Raw genomic sequence first — 22423 nt, 5'->3', positions numbered from 1 at the left:
GTCCATTTATGGACTTAAGCAAGCGTCGAGGCAGTGGAATGCAAAGTTGACTGCATACATCTTATCAAAGGGATTTAGGCAATCAAAATCAGATTATTCATTGTTTTGTAAGGAGGAAGGCAGCTCATTTACAGTTCTCCTCATCTATGTAGATGACATAATTATAGGAGGCAATGATCTGGACCATATAGAACAATTCAAAAAGGAGTTAAATGATCGGTTCAGGCTAAAAGACCTAGGAATTCTAAAATATTTTCTAGAACTTGAAATTGCCGATCTTCGAAGGGGATATTAGTCTGCCACGTAAATATGCATTGGAAATTTTAACAGATGCTGGATATATTGGGGCCAAACCAGCAAACAGCCCTTTACCACACAATTTGAAGCTAAGTATGAATGAAGGAGAAGTACTCACAGATGCCAGTGTATATAGAAGACTCGTAGGTAGACTTCTATACTTAACAATTACAAGACTTGACTTATTGTATGCGGTGCAATTGCTTAGTCAGTTCCTCCAATCTCCAAAGCAGCCACATTTGGTAACAGCTCACCATGTGTTGAGGTACATAAAGGGCACACCAGGTCAAGGCCTATTCTTTGAAGCAAACCTTGATTTGCATCTTAAAGGCTTTTGCAATGCTGATTGGGCAGCTTGCTCAGACACTAGAAGATCCATAACCGGTTATTGCATTTTTTTGGGGAACTCACTTGTATCTTGGAAATCCAAAAAGCAACACATGGTCTCGAGGTCCTCAATTGAAGCAGAATATCAATCAATGGCAGCTGTAGTTTGTGAATTAAGTTGGTTGAAGAACATTCTTTGTGATTTGGGTGTTGGACATAATCAGGCAACACTATTGTTTGGTGATAATCAATCCGCCATACACATTGCTAATAATCCTGTGTTTCATGAGCGCACGAAACACATAGAGATTGATTGTCATTTGGTAAGGGATAAAGTTCAAGCGGGAGAAGTAAAAATGATCTATACAGCATCACATGATCAATTGGCTAACTTGCTAACCAAATCATTAAGTGGAACACGACTCCAGCTGCTGCTAAATAAGATGGGAGTATTGAATATTCATACTCCATCTTGAGGGGGTGTATTGAGATAAATTTGTAATTTGTACGGGGTTATTTTAGTCTTTTTGTACACTCTAGTTACTGCACTGTCTATAAATACCCAATGTATCACGCCATTTTCATTGACTTGGAATACAGAATTTTTCCCGCCTTTTACACTGTCTTCTTCAGCTCTCTTGTTGCAAAATTATCACAAAAAATATATATATAATAATAATAATAATAATAATAATAATAATAATAATAATAATAATAATAATAATAATAATAATAATAATATTCAGTATTCAACTTAAAACCCGGAGAATAGACAACTGCAGTACAACAAATGAAATACTAGGTCATCCTTCATTAGAGAAATTAGTTTGTTAACCATTCATAGGAGAAGAAATCGCAATGTTTTGCCACTCCATCCACCATGATTCTAATTAAAATACCTTCTATATAGGATCTTGTTATGTTATATATAGATGGCCGTAGTGGGATGATAGAAAGTGCAATCACAGAAGTCATCACAACAAACTCTTCAAGAAAATCAATTAGTTAAAGTAAGAGAAATGGCAAGCATGGCTCTAACCACCTCTCTTTCTAAGCTCCAATCAACCAGAGCAGTCATCAAACGCAGCCCATGGAGCTCTAGGGTTTTTGCCGGTGCATCACCAAGACCTTTCCCGGTATAATACGTCTCGAGTCTAATTGTACTGTACGCATATTTCCTCGATCTTAAAAAGAGATTATGAATAATTTATGTTGAAATCTATAGACATGCTTCCCAGATGGTGGCATCTTTATCATTTTATATCACAGACCATCGAGCTCAAGATTTATTTGTATGTTAATGAATTTTCTGATCTTTTTAATTCTAAGAAACATTAACAGGCAAGTAGACGTTTTGGGGCCATGGCTACCTCTGAGGCTACCGATGCAGCAAAACAAGGCCGCAATGCCCTTAATAAGGGTATTGATGCAGCAAAGACGGGAAGCCAGGAAGCCAAATCCGAGGCTGCTAATGTCGCTGAGAATGTATATATAGCATCATTTTCCATTATTTTTTCATATAAATCCTTCCTTATATACGAGTTAACAGATTGAAATTACTTAAATCAGGCGGCTCAAAAGACAAAGGACTTGGCAGGGAAGGTGTCAGACACTGCACAAGATGCTGCCGGGAAAGTGAAGCAAACTGCGGAAGATGCATGGAGTTCGGTTAAGGACACCACCCAGAAAATCAAAGACACCGTGGTGGGCAAGGCGGAGGAGTCCACAGAAAGCATGAAGGAGCCTATGAGGGAAGGAGCAGCAAAACTCAAGGACAACATGAAGAATTAAGCACTTTTCCACTCTTTTTTTGCATACCAGTCTTCATTTGAATTTAGGAATAATTTTCCACTTGATTCTTTGGTGAGAGAATACACAAGAATCAAGTTAATAGATTGTTTCGCCCATTTTTATGTGTTATTGAGCGATCCATCTTGTACTGCTCATATACTTTCGTTTATTAATTTTTTTGGTGTGTATGAAAGATATTTTGTAGCATTAGTTACTAAAAAATGAAGAATTAAGAACTTTTTACTCAGTTTTATTTGCTTGTTTAGTTTTATTGCTTATTCAATTGGATCACAGCTGCTCTAAATTTGATATACAATTTCAGCTACTGGGTCGAAAAGATCTTGTAACTTCTCGGTTTCTGTCATCAATAGGTTATCGAAAACTCTCTGTGAGTTCTGGTGTTTGATAGGATAAAACCTTTTGCAAACCTCCAAACTCCTCCTGCAGGATTTCCCATGCAGCCTTTGCCTTCTTCATGTCATATATTATTGGAAATTTACCTTGTTCACACCTTGCTGTATATAGTGAAGAACCCTTTTCTTATAGTGAAGAACCCTTTGCATCTTTCTTAATCTGTAAGTTATTTTTATTGCTTTCACGGCTTATCAGCATGGATATGCTATTTGTTGCTCCTCATATCCGTCATCAACTATTTCTCATAGGTCTTGTGAGATTTAAAACGCATTTGACTGCTCCAATAGTCATAATTTTCTCCATATAAAATGGTAACTGTTGAGTGATATTGAGCCTCTCTCACCCCAAAAAATAGTTCAAGAGATGGAGCTTTCCCTCATATTTATAAACTGAATACCAATCATATCCACAACGATGTGGGACAATTTTAATAATCTCCTCCTCACACATTGGGTTTTGTGGGAGACCAAACACATCTCCCCCTACACATCGGACCTTACGAGAGACCAAACCTGTCTTCCCAACAAGGCCTGCGGGAGACCAAACCTGTCTCCCTCTCACACAAATTCGTATCTTTGTGACTGTTGAGCTGGAAACTTGTTGATAAACCGGGCTCTGATACCAGTTTGAACCTCTCTCATCCCAAAATCTAGTTCAAGATGTAAGGCCTTCTCTCATACTATAAATTGAATACCAACTCCATTCACAACAGATGTGCGACAACCTCAACAGTAACTTGGCCTGAAGAATATTGAAGGATTAAACTCTTTTGCCAGAAAATGCTTGTCCAATTGGATTGACCTACACACGTATGCACATAGGACTCGTGTGAATAAAAAAAGCTCTCTCACCCCCTATTGTGAGTGTTGAAAATGTCAATTTAGCTCAAGTAGCTCTAGGCTCGGCTCGGGCCAAACCCCATTTTGGAGCGTCGGCCTAAGCTTGAGCCAGCCAGGGCATGCTCATATAATAATAAAAAAAAACCAGAAAAATGATGCTACGGGCTGCTACATAGCTACCAGCAAAAGGCAGGTAGCTACCGCTAACACGCTGCCTGCATTTTGTTAATAAAAAAAGGTGAGCCGGCACAGCTTAGCTCAATGAGGCTCAAGTCAAAAGTTCGGATCGAGCCTAAATATTTTGGCCGAGTAAAAGCTCGATTCGACTTGAGCCCATAAAAGTTAGCACCATTTTACTTAAGCATGATTCAATATTGAAACAACAATCATGCTACAATGCCAGAATATTTGACATAATGTCACATGATAATCGATAAAAATTTGGAGAAATGAATTTATTTATTTATTTATTTTCTTTTTTGCTTCGAGTTCAAAGACGCAAGACAATTTTCAGTTACTTTGAGGGAGATGGATTTTGCATCATGGGTCGTGCAAACAAAAATTTGGGCCTTAAGTTATGGACGGCAGACCCATTAATTTGGGTTTTCAAGAGGCCAGATTTATTTTTGTCCGGAAGTATAGGCCTCATAATGCAATTTCTGAGTTCAAATGGCAAAGATTTTAGGGAAAAATTTGCAACTCGGGTATTAACTGTGAGCCAATTCAATTTTCAAGTTTAAACTTTAAAGTTTCAAAATTCAAAACTTTGGTAATAAATAAATAATTAAAAATAAATTATTAATTAAATATATCAAGATCACAATTATATAATTAATGATCACAGCTACGTACTAGGAATGACAACAGAGAGGGGGGGCCTCGCGCCAAGTAATTTCTCATCCCATGCTTGCCCTATTACCCGTTTAAGGAGGATGAGGACATGGCATGGAGCTTGCCCCGTCTACTACCCATTTAATTGTTTTAGTTTTTCATAATTCATTTTATTGCTATCATAATATATTTGATAAAATAAGACTTTTATTGTTCGTATATTTCTTAAATAATCTTAGGTTCCATATTCTATTAAAAACCTAATGAAATTTTGTGGAGTTTTCTTTTTAAAATATTAAATTATTTTATTAAAAAAAAGTTAAACGAGGCAAGGCGAGGCTTTTGTTACCTACACCATCCCCGGGTCATCGGGACGACCCGATTATTTGATTAAGCAAGTAATTCCCACTCTTATAAAAATCGTTTTAACGAAAAAAAAATTTTGCCTTCCCTAGTACATATTTATAAGTCACAACTTATTTATTGATTACATATTATCAATCTAATTGGTCACAGATTGTTTCACGGTTACAAATAAAAAAATTTATAAGTCACAATTTATCCCACAATCTCATATTTTCAAATTAGTTGGTCAAATTATTTTTCAGTCACAAATTATATAATTATTAGGTCACAATTAAATGGTTAAGTCACAAATAATCAAATAGTTTATCACAAATTAACCAAATAGTTGGTCACATACACCAAACACCCCAATCCCACTTCCGATCCAATTCCACCACCAATACTTGATCACAAACACTCAAATAGTTTATCACAAATGCCTAAATAATTGGTGGGTGCAACGGCGACTGCCACCACCATCGTGGACCACCACCACCACCACCACCACCACCAACACTAACAATAACAAGACTTACAATGCCAACAATAACTGCCCCCAACACTAAAACATAAATAATCAAAACTACTCCAAAAACCAATAAATCTAACAAAAACCACCACCACGGCACCACCGTCACAGATCACGCACCACAGATCACGGCACACACAATTGCACACTACCAATGCACCTAACCACTGCACACCACCTCACCCAACCCAACCACCGCACACAACATCGCGTCCAATCACTGCACATCACCATTGCACCCAACCCAACCACCACAAACAGCACCACGCCCAACCCAACCACCACGCATAGCACCATCAAACCCAACTACCACTACACAGCATCATCGCACCAACCACCACATAGCATCATCGTACCCAACCAGCACACATAACTCTCCATTCCCACCATAGCATCACCACACACCTCCACAACCACCCCAACTGCAAAAGCAACACACCATCACTACTTCCGCACCATAGAACCACAACCGAACCGTTTATCACTGCACCACTCCCAAAAAAAAAAAAGGGGAACGGGTCCGAGCCGCGCATGGCAACAACGGCAATAACCTGCCTCACACAAAGGAAAGCCACCTCTGCTATGTAGTGATGAGTCGTCGGAGTGAGTGCCATGTCTCATCGAAGTAGATTCACCACGTGAAATGAAGCGGCCAAGAGATGCACATTTTTCAAAATGAATTAGGATTTGTCGGGTCGATAAAGAGAAGGTGATAAATTAATTTAATTTATCATTATCATTATCATCATCATTATTATTATTATTATTTGAACAAAAAACTTTCAAATCTAATTTTTGAAATGATAAATTAAAAAACTTTAAATTTGATGATAATTTAAGACCAAAATCTCGACTACATAAATCATTAGCGAAAGAATTCAAGATGCTCAAGCTCAACTATAAAAAACATTTTATGATCTACGGCAAATCGAGAAAAGGACATAAGCCACAATGTGCAAAGGCCGGAGCTAAATAAATTTTTGATACCACACTTGACTAGAAATGTGTTACAAATGAATTCCTGAAGCAATTCTCTCAATGATTCCTTTGATGGGAGAGATTAAAACCAAAATTTACAGAGCACACGGCTAAGCACCATGAACTAAAAAATAAAGATTGCAGAACAAAATAGTGCAATCTCAACTAACGTGTTCTAAGTTATCTATAAAGACGACCACCATAGATCGGTATGACTTCAAAAGAAGCAATGGTGGGCTGAGCACTAGGAGGCAAAGGGCGAGGGCAGAAAAACAAAGATTGGGAGAAAAGTACTAAATCAAGAAATTATTGCTCATATGATGACATTATCATACTTCAATCGTTAATAAAGAATAAACGAAAGTGATTTTATCACAATACCATCCACTCAAAACCTAGGAACAACCAAAGCATCTTCTCACAGAAAATAGACTCGATGACGCAGGTTCCAGCTCAGGGTCAAGTTTTTTGCAAGGAAGGTGCTTAAAGAATGCTTTCACTGCTCCTGCTACCCCATCTTCATTCTCCATGGCCTTTGCAAGTTCAAATGCACGCTCCTTCACCTGCATATTCTCTCTCCTTTGTTATTCAAAAGTAGGAAAGTATTCTCACACATTCTCTCAAACGCACTTAACATCACTCATGTCTTACACTGACTCTCATTTTCAAACAAAAATTTATTCTTATTATTTCCCATTTATGACAAACATCCCAAGATCTAGAAAAATAGTTGAGTCAAGCAAAAAAGGGGGTTTCATAAATTCTAGCTTGACTTTCACTTTTTCTTCACGTAGGGAATATTTGTACGCAAGCATGTCTTCTGTGCTTTAGCAACTATACCATAAGATGGCAAAAGCGGAAAAAAAAAAAATTTAGAGAAGTACCTTGGGATCTAGCATAAATTTAATTGCATCTATCAACTTCAGAAGTGAAAATTCATCAACTGGTATGGGTGGAGGACCAACACCTCTAGCATGTACTCTATCTCCCCAAAAAGGTTGGTCACCGAAGAAAGGGACAATAGTTGTTGGACACTATATCAGAATAGTGATGAAAATCAAGTAGTATTCAAGAATGAAATCACAGTAGATGGAAGAGTGGAGATAAACCGATTGTGTTAATCATTACCGCAGCTTTGAGACCAGCAGCCGTCGTTCCAGCACCCCCATGGTGTACCTGAAAAAAGTTGGAAGAGATGGAAATCTTATATAGCTTAATATAAACACATTGGATTTAACCAGTGAATATCTAAACGTGCATAGAACAGGATAGTTGTACCAATTTGTTAAATTCTTCCAACATGATTTCACTCAAGAAGAATTCATACTATCCTTCAGCAAACCACATAACGAAGTGGTACAAGCATATATTCCTTGGCAATGTTTTCTGATATTATTAATGAATGTGAAATCTGTATGCATTTCTCGTGTTCAATGGAGTATGATTCATTGAGAGAATTTATGGATCCAAGATTATATGAATTTAAAATCTAGATTTTTATCAAAGTCAAAGTCAATAACTAATTTTAACCACATATTTCATAAGACCCACAACTTTTCAACCATACATTTCATAAACTTTTATCAAAATATGCTAAAAATCTAATTTTAATCCCCCACCAAACAAGGGCATGGTAAATAAATGACTTATATACAGCAGATATAATTCGAAATACATAAAATCAACATTTTGTATATGATCAGTGAATAAAGTTGAGCATTTTGTATATAATAATGCGCGACTATGGCTTGCCTAGTGAAACTTTATTATTTATTTTTTTCTATTATTTAAAAGCCTTTTATTTTAGGTCAGTTTCAAGTTTTTAAATAACTTTATTTGTACAAAAATCAAAAACGAAAACACACTAGAACATTTCAAACAAAATAGTTGCTCAACGAAATTGGAAAACAGTAAAGCTCAACTACTCAAAATCCATTGTCTTTCTCACCGGGTTCAAGAAATTCAAATTTAGTGAAGATTGAAGACAAGACATTAACTAGTTCATTTGATTTCAAAATAAATATTCTTGGACGTAATGTAATTATAATTTTGAGATTTATCGTTTTGTTGGATATGCCGAAAGTATGTATGAAGTTCCTATAAATCTATTAATAGTGTGTTTGATTGGCATGGAAAATATTATCTAGAAAAGAAAATATTTTCCATCTTTTGTGGAAAATAAAAACGACCTCTACCCAAGGAAAATATTTTCCTTAAAAACAAGGAAAATTAGGCATATTTTCAAAAGTTGGAAAATGTTTTTCATGAAAAAAAATAGCAATCAAACACTCCAAGTAAGAATTTGGGTGGAAATTTGATATTTTCCATGGAAATAAATGTAATCAAACACACCCTAAGTAAAATTTATTTAGTTGAAAATTGAAACTATGATAAATGTCTAGCTTTTACATTTCAAAAACTTAAAAGTTGTACAATTGACTAATTGTAGGAATTATTATGTAAATATAGTATTTTATAATTTTAGATGTTTGGCACATATTATTTTAATTATTAAATGATGTTAGAATGATTAAAAACTTAAAATAGTATTAAAAATAAGAAAATATTTTTTTGCATCTGATCTCGTAAAGCTTGAAGTTTGGCCTCCAAACCTAACCATGTTTGTGCTATTTAGAACATTGCCAATGTGTACGTGACGAAAGATAATATAATGGCTTACACAATAATTACCGAAACTCCTTCAAAGAAAATGAAGGAACAAATCAAATTACAGTACATAATCGGCATTAGCAAGTTCAAACTCAAGTATACAGAAAAAGAATGTAAGTAAAATTATCAATACTTTCAGACAAACAAACAATATGATGCATGTTCTTCATCAAGTCTGTGCCGAATGACATGGATAAATTTTTTTTTAGTGTGATGCTTTCCTGACAGATCAATTCTTCACGTTGTTTTTTCCTTAATTATGTCTGATTGGCCAAACCAAGAAGCTATTTTCCAATTAATTAAAAAAATGAATATGGTTAGCTTAGAAATTAACAAAGAGAAAGACTCGTTTAAGAATACCTTCTATCCATAATAACACTGAAAAATACGAACATATAAATTACTCAATCTCATCTGTAAATTGCATTATTATACAACTTCAAGCCTTATGCCTAGCCCTAGAACTCAACAATTACACCTAACTATAATTCAGTTCTACATTTCTTATCAACTCTAACAATTCCGTTGCAGTCTAACGAAATGAATGGAAATGTCTCAGAAAAGTAGGCACACAACATATAAGCCCAAAAATTATTTCACAAAATAATTCATCTTTTTCCCTTTATTGGTTTATTCCCCCTATAAAATTTCACATGCTAAAAGAAATTATTGAAATTTACTTGTAGGAGATAAATTTAATAGATATGCACTAATGGACATTTTTATTCTTCGACAAAATAATCTCTAGTTAGGAGTGTCAATGGGGCAATCCGGCTCACAAGCTCATATCATCCCTCATCCAAGCAAGAGCCGGACTCGTGCTTGTGAGGCGAGCTCGGCTCGGCCCATAAGCACGTCAAAATATAGGCTGAGCCTAGCTCACCCATGAGTTCATATTTATATTAATTTTTTTATATTTTTTTAAATGTGACCAAATGGTCACATTTTTTTGGAAAGCCCACAAGCTAGATCAACGGTCCACGAGCCACTCATCTGTGCTACGAGCCAAGCTCCAATTTTTTTGGGCAAGGGCTGATGTGCCAAGCCCAGACGAGTTGAGCGGGCAAGCTAACGAGCAACTCGGCCCAATTGACACCCATATCCCTAATAGAGGGGTCCAAGTGCAAAAATCCAAAAAGCATGAACTGAATAGAAATGAAAGTTAAGAGTGTGTCAATGAAAATAACTCAATTAGAAAAGTATCCAGGTGACGACAGAAACTGTTCCAAAGAAAGTAAATGCAGCAATTGTCAGTAATCAAAATTGGACAGTGAGTACACAGGCCACTGATCTAACATCCAAAAGGTATCTGAGGTGGCTGGGTGCTACTTGCCACACAGCTGTTAATAGACTACCAAGTAGAAGACTGCTCACATGCAGTGAAAGTAACTGTGTCATTAGGCACATCACCAATAGATGGGTATCATATCAACACCATAAGTATCATTGGCCTAATTCAGCAGCATGAACACATAGCATATGCGCATTGCAAAAGGCTTATGCACTCTCCTATTGCATAATGTTGGGGGCAAGCAAACCTAATACCTAAAAATAGACTTTAGCTACCATTTGAATGAGATGACAAAAAATGTAGCGAGGCAAATTCTGTGGAACACCAAGACCTAAATTTTTCATGTGAACATGTCCAATTATAAAACTGACAATCAAATTGTGTTTCTATTTATAAATGTACAGAAGCAACCATAAAAATAAAAAGACTCACCACAGCAGCGCATTGTAAAAAAAGCCAGTCATGAGGGCAGTTATCCAACAGATATATATTGTCATTTGGTTCTGCCACTGGAAAGAAGCATTAATTTAATAAATACAATATCCTTTGGTATGAGCTTACCTACAAAAAAGGACATGTTGTAACACAGATAGTAAATAGAATAAGTCAAGGAAAAATAACTTACAGTTACCAAGGCCACCCCAGCCTTTGTTAATGATTCCCCTTTGTTCCGTTATTTCTAAAGCTTCAACAATTATTTGTGTCATTTTCTCCGGCTCTTGAACAGGCTGAGATGGAAGAAATGAGTTGAAGATGATAACTATGTACCAAGAAAGATCAAGTTAAAAAAGGCCAAAAAAGGATGAAGATCATTACAATGTTAAAAGCACACACGTTACAGAAGATGAATGTACACACAAAAGAAGCATGTATCAGGACAAACCAACAAAAGATTTCTACTTCATGGACATACTTGTTAGTCAATCTGTAAAATTAACTAAACAAGATTATGGTAAAGACTGCATAAATTTCCAAAAATATAAAGGAGAGAATAAAAACAAAGATTTTGATAAAAATATACCACATTGATTAGATTGCAACATCATGAAATTGTGCGTACATATGCAAAACAATGACAACCAGCATTGCAATTAATATTTGTGTCTAATTTTGCAACAGTGAATTAGATTCTCCACGTAAAGATCACATATGAATACATTGTCAATATACATTAAACAACATTTAATCAGAGGTCAAGCTTCCAGAACATAAGACAAACAATAAGTCAGTTCTCAAACTGAATCTCCAAGTGCACTCAAACATCCACGAGGAGATGAATTTTCTATTCCCATCAGTTCTTTTATAAACAGCACAAGAAAAGTAACATACAAAGTTAACTAAGAAAGCAGAAGCAGAATATTTAGTGGATATTCCTTTATTTAGGGCTTGGGGATTATTGGTGAGCATGATATTAGGGAGTTCTGGAAACTCACGAGACTACCAAACCCAACATAGATAGGCTTTGGACCCGCTTTAAGCCAGTTTGCAAGTGACTCCGGCGGTTCATAATTTGTTGCAAGATCGAGGAAGCAGAATCCAACCACATCAACCTTAGGTCCCCAATCTGCAAAACAAGATATTGTTATAGAGCTCAAACTGGTAACCCAGTAAACATAGTCGTTCAATCTTAACTATAGTCATGGCAAATAAATTAGAACTCAGAAGCTTTAAAACTAAAAGGTAACTTTACCATGGCGGGAGTACGCAATTCTTCTGAAAGAAGATAACCGTAATAAGATAAATAAATGTAATTCATAGCAGGGCCACCTTTTGGTTTAGGAACGAGATGAGGACTCCATATATATCCATGTGGAATATCCGTCTCAGACCCCTGTGAACCACTCAAATATGTGACTGGCCGTAGCTTCAGCTTCTTTTTTCTAACATCGTTTATCATGTCCCGTATTCCTAGCCAAATCAAGGAGTCGACAATCTGATATGATAGCTGCAAAATCATGCAAGAAAAAAGTCGCATAGAGAGAGGTATGTGATCTATTCCAGGTAGGGGGTAAAGGGGATGTCCTAACGATGTAAAATCCCAAGATAATAACTACAAGAAAATGTACAAGGCTTAATCAAACTCACCCTATATCCAGCTGATTGCTTAACACGGGACAAAGGATGAGGAAATTCACTGGTTGGCCTGGAAGAAAGAACTAGAATCATGGAATCAAGTTGGTCAAAGATTTAAGACAAAAAGTTGGTTAACATGAATTATAAAAAAAAAAAAAAAAAAAATTTAGTATCTTAGCTAAAGTAACTACAAAAGAAAAATATATGCCTCCATTTGGAAAAAATTTAGAAATAGTCTAATTTATATATGGATAAGAAATAAGTAGTGGTTAAGTGGATAGTACTCGTGGGTCCATTGTGATTGAAAATAAAGTTTGACCATTTATAAATTTATTTATAAAGTTTGCCAAATGGAGGCTATGTCTGAGGATCAAAAGGTATGGACAAGACTTACGTCCATGGCATTGTGAAAAACACATGAATTGGTATATTCAGTGCCTCTGCAACATGTGTATGCCCTGAAACGGTACTACTCCAGGTGAGAAGCTAGAACTATTCTTTTGTCAGGAAGTATGTACAATTAAGGACCTTAGCACAAGAAGATTAGCAAAACATCAGTGGATGACCTTCCCCCACACCAACCTTAGTCTTTAACTATAAATAAGTGCAGATAGGTAATTCAGCAACTTGACAAGCATTCTTTCTAAATTACAAATTTGTAACACAAGCTTAGAGACCACTGAGGCCCTAAAACCATAATTTTTTAAAATCTACCCTTAACACTAACTGATTTCAATTGATGCTTCATCACTCTGATTGATTTCAAAGGACAAGTACATTTGAGCTTTCAATCATAACTTCGATGCACAACAATGATAAAGGACCATTGCTCCTCATAGGTTCTGTTCCAAAATAACTTTATGCTAAATTGCTTGGTTCAAAATTCTACAACTATGTACGTAATTCTTAGAATTGTGCATACTTGTACATTCAAGTGGAAATAAAATAAAAATAATAATAAAGACCGTTACTTGACTTAGCCAAAAAATTAAAATGCAAATCAATTTCAAGAATTAAATTCGACTAGCGTGAAACCATACATCTGAAGTGGCTAAGAACTGGATTTGTGGATAAATGCTTATTACTCGGGGTTACAAGACATGCACATCTTAATTCCCAAGACCACAATCGTAGGATCCTGCTTCAAGTGTGGTTGGCTCTACCAGAAACCTTAGACAAGCAACAATGTTTACCCAGTTGCTGTTTTGCCATGAGTTTATGCTTAAATGATTTCTCACTGGCAAAATCTAGCAACGAATATCTCATCTGCACTTGATCTAAGCAGCAAACAGAGGACAGAAGAATAACTTTCCTCATGCCGTGTTAGAATGAGGAAACTTTCAGTGGGTGTCGATTCCATCGAAAGATTTTTTTCTCAAATAGCTGAAATTATTAATGATTAGAATCTCTTCAGTGCTGCTAAAACCATAGGAGAATGCAGCATTATGGCTTCAATTTATATGTCGTGGTATAGTAGGAACCAAAACCATGTTGTGACACAGCAATCCACATGAAATGTCAATTAAGAAAAAGTGTGAAGAATGTGATTCCTGTTGACCCTTTGTCCAACCCAATGTCTACTTCTGAATCTATGAAAGCTAGAGAGGTTGATAATGCACACAGATCGTGATTGATGTTTAATATATTTTTCGAATACATTCTCTACAAAATCAAAATTCAACAAATTCAAGCATCCTGCCCAACAAGGATCTTCTATGGGAGAACAAACAAACAAACAAAAAATGAAAATCCAGGGGAGGAGAAGATGAAAAGCTTAAAGCAGAAGTAGACTTTTTATTAATATCGGAAGTAGACTTTTTATTGATATTCTGAGACCACACGAGGGAAAAATATGTTATTACATGTCATCCACATGAACTGCAAATTAAAGAAAACAAGCATTAACGTGAACTTTAATCAATTATAGCTAGATAGCACAACTTTTAAAGACAGTTCGTAGTAGTATTTAATATGTATTCTAGGAAAAACAATAACAAGAAGTTGAACCGTATTCCAATAAATTTGGAGTTGGCTACATGAATTTTTTTAACCATTCCACTAGTTCCAACTTCCAAAGCTCTCTCTTCTAACTCGTCTTTTGAAATCAATTATTTAGCAACCACCTCATCCCATGTAGATTTCCTTACAGTTCTCTATGCTAACTTGTTCTATTTGGATTGCATACAAGACTAACCTCAACCATCTTTAAGTAATCCTCACTTCTAGTTTATCCATAATTGTTGCCTCTGATTCTGGTCATATATCATATTTGTCTATTTTAGTGCGTGTGCATGCTTAACATTCTCATATTTATTAAATCAATCTTGTAACATTTTGTTTATTAATGATCCAATGCTCATTCGTCAGTACCATAATCATTGTTGTCTAATAGCCATTACACAGCTTTCCATTTTATCTTCGTAGATATCCACGTTGCATATGATCCCTCTTTTCTTTTTTTCATCCGACCTGTCATAATCGCATCCATCATCTCCAATTCAAGTCATACCTTATAGATAAAAAAAGGTATCTAGAGCAGTCGCTCTTTAGGACATCATGATCCTCTACTTTGGCTCCACCATCACCCTTATAGCTATCATAGCTAAAAACACACTCTTATGTGTTCCATCCTAATTCTACTATGCCTAAACACTTAGATTACCAAGTGGTCCTCCATAGTTGAAAATATATCCCAATAAACATCTCTTCAAAATTCCAAATTCAACGGCTTGTGGAAGCCAGCCAGTCAATTATAGTTCTATCAAAGAGATAAAGGAAATTCACATTTTTAACATGGAAAAATTAGAGACCTTGAATCCAAAGTGCTGACAACCTATATTACAAGACACCAACTATGAAATCAACTAAACTAAAGAAGTATGAAAAGAAGCAAGAAAGTATCCATAAGAGACAATCTAACCATATGCTGGGGGATTGGCTATAATTGCTTCAGCTTTGAAAGGAATCCCAGAATCAAGATCAGGCTCCTTGCACGCTGGAAGTAGAGAATATATTATTTCCTTCATCTGATTTCTTTGTATAGGTATTTCTGATGGCCCAGATGGCAAAAACCCTTTGTTTTTAACCATGTCTGCAGAAAAAAGAAAAAAAAAATTAAGTCGTTAATGATATGATTATTCATTTGTGTCAGTAATTGCCCAGTAAATAAATGTCCAGAATTGGCACCTAGATTAAAACATAATTACATGAAATAAATAGATAAGATTTGGAATCAACCCGTTTCCTAAACGGCTAATATTCTTGAACAATAATCCACTGTCTACACAAAAGATCAAATGAAGAGACATAGACAGCGTCTAGGATCACAGAGAGAGAGAGAGAGAGATGTCAAATGAAATGTTACAATACAATGAAACATTTCAAAGCACATAGAAACTGACTTTAATATGTTCAAACAGGAAAAGATGGATGCTGTTCCATCACTATGCAAGATAATTTAGGAGCAACAGGACAGTAAAAGGAAGTGTCAATAAAATTTCGGATACTGCTTGGCATATTGAATTGCTTCAAAATTCCTGATATATTTTATGAAGGTAAGACAAATGGTCATATTGCAAAACTGCACATGTAGACGATCTGAATTATGGAATTCAGTTCATGTAGATAAAGATAGTGCTAATCTTAATGGAAAACATTTTGCCTAGAAAAGGAAAGATTGCATTTCATTGTTGAGAATAATCCAATCACAGAACAGGAGAATGGACGACATTTTGCCTAGAAAAGGAAAGATTGCATTTCACTGTAGAAAATAATCCATCACAGAACAGCAGATGATACCAGATCATAATAATCATTCTGTTTTTAAGCATTTTGTCTGCCTTCTGCAGTTATGCATGTTGTATGATACTCAGAAGAACTTCTAGTTGAAAAGATTTGGCAAAAAAATCAATAAATCAGAAAAACTATTGAAGAATTCATTAACAGATGTAATCCAAAACCAAGTCTAATTAATATATTTGAATAAGTACATCCTCACACAGTTGTTAAAAGCAAGTCTAAGCACAAAATGCAGAGAGGTGTATTCCCAAGGCATTCCTTAAATGTTGACACACAGCACTCCCAGGAAATATAAAATTTCAGAAAAGTGTGAGATGCAGAAAATTAAAAACTTGACAAATATGCAATTTTTTGAATTTTTGGGGGCTTTTTTTATTTTTTCGATCTGAACTACTAGTTTTGTTTTATTTTGTTAAGTCTAGCTGATTATTTGACTGGCTATAATTGAATTAGTTACTGTATTAAATCTAAGGGCTTAAAATGAATTCAATTCAAGCTGATTTTCTCAAATGGGTTGAAATTAACTGATTCAACATTAATAAAAGTATTGCAAATTTTTTAATATTTCTGAACATGTTATGCATGTAAAGAAAATTTCATTTAGAGCATAATATGTGCTTTGTTTCAATGGTACGCCTTGCTTGCAGCTTCATGTTTAGAACCAAAGTGCCCTCAGTGCCTTGATACTAAAGTGATAACCATGGCAAGACATATATAAAATTACCTTCCCTTATCTTGTCTTCAATGCTATATTTTGTTGACAAGCATGCAATACATTCAAAAACTTTTCCACCATTATATAAGAGAAGCATCTGGCAGCAAAGTTTTAGTAGAAGACAGCTAACATGATATACCAAAGTTTAGCAGAGGGCAGCACAATTTGAGTTGAAGACAGCTAAACGATATAACGAAGTTCATTTAGTTGTAAGAACAACATATTCAATCATTACTCATAAGTTAAAACAAAACAAAACAAGAGATCACAAAGTTGGTTCCGAGAAAAATATGAGCAACAGAAACATACATCCAGCAAGAACTTTGGGATCACCACCAAGAGGATAAAATTCCAACCCAGCAGTCAAAACAAACTCTTTGAAATTTGAATGAGTTGCCAATCTAACACGATGACCGTAATCCTGCACCGAAGCATTCTTATCAACAACATAACGTAGACACCAAATATGAATAAACTATAAAGCTGCAAATTTTCTATCCACTTTCTTTATTCTACATCCATCCAACTGCAAAGAATACAACTCTCAGTTTCATTTGCCCTCATTTCAGTCAATGTCATTCAAAATCATAAAAGTTAGTGCACATCAAATAATGCAAAACCAAATTCCATGAAGTAGTTAAATAACTAAGTTCCAGAGGGCAAACAACAAGGATTATGGCCTCAGCTTCCATAATTGCTCAATATAGGAAAGTTATCTTCATAACCACCGAGCAACAGACTTAGGCCCAAAGACAAGTGTAGGAACAGTTCCGGAACCTGAATCTAAAATTTAAATCAATCACCCTAACCACTTAGAAATTTTGTGTGGCCCAGATCAAAACACTAATTGATTGCAATGGTGTTAAGTACAACCATCAAAACTCATTATGATAATACCTAGTTATTCCTTGCTTCCTTCTACCTATTTCTCTTCTAGAAGAAGATGTGCATAAAAGGATCAGGTTCCAATAACTAGATAAAAGCTTGTAGAAATGAAATCAACCTGCAGTTTTTTCCCGATTGCAACAAATGGTTGTACATCTCCACGGGTCCCAACAATAAGCATTACAATCTGCAATGGGGGGATGTATTGAAGCTCCGTTGCATCAAGAGGTTCTTCACCAACTTCATTACATACATTTTCAGAAACAACTCCAAGAGTTTGAGGTTCTTCATCTCCCGGAACTTCAAATTCTACAGTTCCATCATCTTTAACAGTGGCTATTCTTTTCAACAATTTGAGCTGCAGCAATTTAAATACTTAAAAGAAAATCCAATTCCACCTTGTCTAAGAAGTAATATGCAATGAGATATTTGGAGATAATCCACTGAAATCAATTAGATATATGCAACTAAAATGGAGTATAAGAACAAGTTTAAACATGTTATTGAAAGGTATCAGCTGATATTTATGTTTTTAACATAAATATGAAGTCATGATAAAAAAGAAGCTGAACATATGTTATTTGTCCGCCTTGGCCATATTCATGGTCTTATAAAGAGCAAAGGTCAACAACCAAAATTACTTGTCATGCATAAAAAGTGTCATGCTAGGAAAAGGTTTACTTAGATAATACCATATTCAACTAGAAAGGAATTCCACTAGTGCAACGATTTGTCCCTAGGCTATATAATAAAACTAGCGAACCTTAAAAACAAACTAAGTAGGTATGCAATTTGACCCCAAAAATTTGCGCCCTGTGGTGCCTCTCCCCGATTATATAGCTTTTTCAAAAAAATTACAAATTTTTTTTAAAAAAGCCTTTGCCCAATATTTTTATGCCCCAACCTGAAACAATTACCCAAGTCCATTAGACTATTTCCCAAATTACCCCAGAAAACATAACAATAAATATAAAGAGGGCAGTGACCGGCCTTAAGCGGGGATCAGGACAGGAAAATCTCCGGTGGGCTGAGAGCCCTTGCCATCTTAGTACTAAGTTCAGGGAACTTCATATAAGACTGCTTAAGAAGTTCCTAAGCTAATAAACCAAAGAAGAAAGTTCCTTCTTCATACTGAGGATTTTCTCATATCAGCTTTCATAAGGACACAACTTTAATGATGAAACGATGAAATGTATCAGTGTTAGTAATCAAGAAGACCTAATCAACATCTATAATGATAAAGAGACATTGAATAAAGATAAAATTGCCTCGATCATATCCATGATGATAAGCAAAAAAAGTCCAACATATCATCCTCCTTTTTACGAAATATATTCCATAAACCTTCTTTGTTAACCGTACTTCTTGAAACGCTTCATATAATGTGTCTAATAGAATGGGCTAAGAAAAGCAGCCCCCAGCCAGTGGGTTCCTTAGCCCCCTTCTTATTGAAACTCAAGCGAGTCAAGCCTACCTCCACTTGCAGGCAAATTGAGGCTCAAAAAATTACTACATTAGTTATGAAACTTAACCTCAAAGTACTACAATTTTGAAACTTCTTCCAATTAAAACTTAGATATAAAAAGAAAATATAAGTTAGAGAAATCATCCAGTTAAAGAGGGAGAGGGGAGGAGGGGGGAAGAAGTTAAACAGAAGCAAGTAGAAATTTTATAACGTGTTTGATTATGGAATGAAGCCCAATTTCATTCCCAAGAAAGTTCTTGGGGAAACAACCACAAATTCTAGTCCCCATCTTAGGAGATGAGGATCAACCCAATAATTGTTTCAAACTTATACAACAGAAATGAAATTTTCAAAAATCTTTTGTGGAGCAGGTTGCCAATTCCCTATTTTTAATCTTTTACCCTAGTATCTAAGATTGTTCATCCGACCTAATATTGAGAGGGTGTTTGAGACCCATTTTGTTCGAAAAATGAATTTTAGAATAGTAGATTGATGGGGAATGTGTGGATGAAAAATAAATAAAAGTTTTTTATTTACGTGTAATATTATTTTAATAAAGACTGTGTGGTTAAAAAGAAGAAAGAGAAAAATCATTCTGATAAAAATAGGAATAAAAAAGGGCCTAACAAAACCCCAATTCAATTATACTCAAATATTTTCCTAGAGATTGAAATGAAATCAATAGCCACCCATCGCAATTCCATTGATCGATAGAGAAACTAGTTATACCAATCTGTCCCCATATCCATTACAAAATTAATTATGAAAACCAGAATCAAATTAAATGCTGCATCTTTAATCGTTCTGTTATTTCAAGTCCACTAAAGCATTTCAGAATCAGGCGGTATTATGCAATACATTTTTTCATAACAAATCGCAGCAATGATATAACCATTTTGAGGGTACAAAGAGCGTGTTTGGCTAAAATGCAAGTCAATCATACTCTTCAATAATTATTTTCTCCAAACATGTTTATATAGATTAATTTTTCTTAATCGTACATAAAACAAGAAAAAGAAAAGGTACTATTTTGACATTATTTCCAAGCTTGACTACCATGAACGATTGTTTATTTTAACGATTACTAGTAGTAAATTTTTTGAGATTAGCCAAATATGCAATTTAATTTATTGTCCCGCAATATCATAAGCAATGACAACAGAAATGCCAATAGGGAAAGGGCGGAAGAAGAGAAAAAGTCAAAAAGAATTTACCTTCTGCTGGACAGAGATTTTATCATCGAATATTTGTGCTGCCTCTTCGGCAAGTATATTATTATTATTATGTCTTTGCCATTCAGTCTTTAATCTTTCCAGCTTAACTTCACTTGACGGCCGCTCTAACTTTTCGGAGTTCAAAATTTCTGGAAGCATTGTGTTTATTCTAGAAATAATCGCCTCGGCACTCCCTACCACAAATTGTACAATCGTGCAATTATGCAAGTTCATCAAATTAACCACAAAAACTAATAAACAGATATCATCATACGATGTTTTGTTTTCTTTCAATTCATTTCCAGTGATACTATTCATTTCATTTATCTTTTAAAAAAATTCGTAGAAATTCACCGGAAGAGTCGCTGCCACCATTGGAAAGTGAAGGAGCAGCAGCACCATTTCCGCCACTATCAACAGCAGTAGAATAAACTTCCGAACGATCATCCTTGTCGAACTTCACGGAAACTTCACTGGAACTCGAGGACGAACCAACGTCGTCAGCCTTCGGTAGTGATGGTGCCGCCTCCATCAGTAATTCTGCTGGCTCCGGCTAGCTGAGCTGTTGATTCAGATCTAAAGAACTTGTATTTGTAATTTTTCGTGAGAGAGTGTGAATGTAGGGAGAAAAAAGGTGGGAGCACTTTCGAGAGAGTGGGGGAAAGGTCGTGAGATTTTTGTTGGAAATGGAATATTGGGCAAAAGATAACCGCGAATGGACACTGAGAGAAACCCGTCCAATGACCGTCGCGAATTGTTTTGGCAAATGGCTGTCGAATAATTCTACATGGAAATAGATAAATTTTGAAATGTTTTTATTGATAAAAAAATAAAATGAAAGTAGTTGAAATATAATTTTTGCTTTTTTTTTTTTTTTTGGGAAATGGATAAATTCTGACTTCTTTTATTGATAAAAAAAAGTAAAATAAGATTAGATGACATATAATTTTTGCTTTTTTGTTTTTAAATTTTATGAAACATGTTTGGCTAATGTTATAGTCCTCGTTTGATTCAATTAAAAAGTTAAATTAACATTTAAGTCAAAATTAATAATTAATTTAAATAAATATTTAATGGGACTTACAACTTTCAAATCATACATTCCATCAACTTTTACTAAAATTTATTTAAAATATGAATTTTCAAATTTAAACAGGGGCATAAAGTTTATTTCTAGTAAATTCCTTTCAAAAAAGGTAGACTAAATTTTGTCAAGATTTTGAAATTAATTGCTCATTTTTATAATATTTTTTAAAAAAATTTTAAACAAAATAATTTTTTTACTAAAAAGTAGTAAAAAAACGTATTTCAACGTATCAAAAAAATTAATTATTATGAAATACTAAGCCCCTGAACCTTTAAAAATTTAAATTATTTGCTATATTATCATTCCCCACTATATAATCACACAATGAAATATTCTACACATAAAACAATGAAGTTTCATTACTTTTTAACAATACATGATCCAAAAATACTATTTAAAACTCTTTAATTTTTTAAATAATGGGCGTCAAATCGGGCCTAAAAAATTAGGGAAACTTGTTTTTAATATGTTTGTTAAATCAAATAAGGTACATTTAAAATTTTTACAACCCCATGAATGATTAGTGAATAGAGAAATTCTCTTGCAATGTCCTTTTTGCCACTAACCTCAAATTATTGTAAAATAAATGAGCTTATAATCATGTTTTAATATAAAATTACTTTTATTTTTAACAATTGGGCTATGGGTACAAGAAGCTTCTTACAGAAAACGTACGGGAATTTGAAAAAAAAATAAGGAGCTGTTTGCACCCGATTTTTTGACCCAAAAAATTGATTTTTTGATCGTTATTTTACTATTTCAGCCGTCATATTTGACTTCTTCTCTCACAGGTGGACCCCACTTTTCTCCTAACGGTCAAAAAATCAATTCTCAAAATCACTCTCAAATAATCTCTAAAATACGTGGCCTGCTT

At 34.8% G+C, this 22423-nt stretch overlaps 2 protein-coding genes across 3 annotated transcripts; one reads left to right on the top strand and one right to left on the bottom strand.

The window, feature by feature from the left end:
- Positions 1 to 1558: 1558 nt before the first annotated feature.
- LOC111404925 (late embryogenesis abundant protein 76-like) lies at positions 1559 to 2660 on the top strand. The gene is made up of 3 exons (XM_023033648.1): positions 1559 to 1760; positions 1966 to 2109; positions 2194 to 2660. Exons 1-3 carry the CDS (start codon positions 1644 to 1646, stop codon positions 2413 to 2415), a joined length of 483 nt encoding a protein of 160 aa, XP_022889416.1. The 5' UTR covers positions 1559 to 1643; the 3' UTR covers positions 2416 to 2660.
- A 3679-nt stretch (positions 2661 to 6339) lies between these two features.
- Positions 6340 to 21220, bottom strand: LOC111403636 (sterol 3-beta-glucosyltransferase UGT80A2-like). Of its 2 annotated transcripts, XM_023032213.1 has the most exons (14): positions 20817 to 21220; positions 20463 to 20656; positions 17902 to 18141; positions 17208 to 17319; positions 15306 to 15476; positions 12780 to 12843; positions 12398 to 12455; positions 12080 to 12257; positions 11746 to 11876; positions 10938 to 11040; positions 10745 to 10821; positions 7480 to 7527; positions 7236 to 7385; positions 6340 to 6914 (listed from the first exon to the last, which is right to left on the bottom strand). In XM_023032213.1, exons 1-14 carry the CDS (start codon positions 20992 to 20994, stop codon positions 6747 to 6749), a joined length of 1872 nt encoding a protein of 623 aa, XP_022887981.1. In that variant the 5' UTR covers positions 20995 to 21220; the 3' UTR covers positions 6340 to 6746. The 2 variants fall into 2 exon arrangements, with proteins under 2 accessions (XP_022887981.1, XP_022887982.1); XM_023032214.1 differs by lacking the exon at positions 12780 to 12843 and having other exon boundaries at positions 12398 to 12468.
- Between the last annotated feature and the right edge of the window lie 1203 nt (positions 21221 to 22423).

The sequence above is a fragment of the Olea europaea genome, chromosome 11, assembly GCF_002742605.1.
Source record: "Olea europaea var. sylvestris chromosome 11, O_europaea_v1, whole genome shotgun sequence".
Lineage (NCBI taxonomy): Eukaryota > Viridiplantae > Streptophyta > Magnoliopsida > Lamiales > Oleaceae > Olea > Olea europaea.
This window is presented reverse-complemented; position numbering and strand designations above follow the sequence as displayed.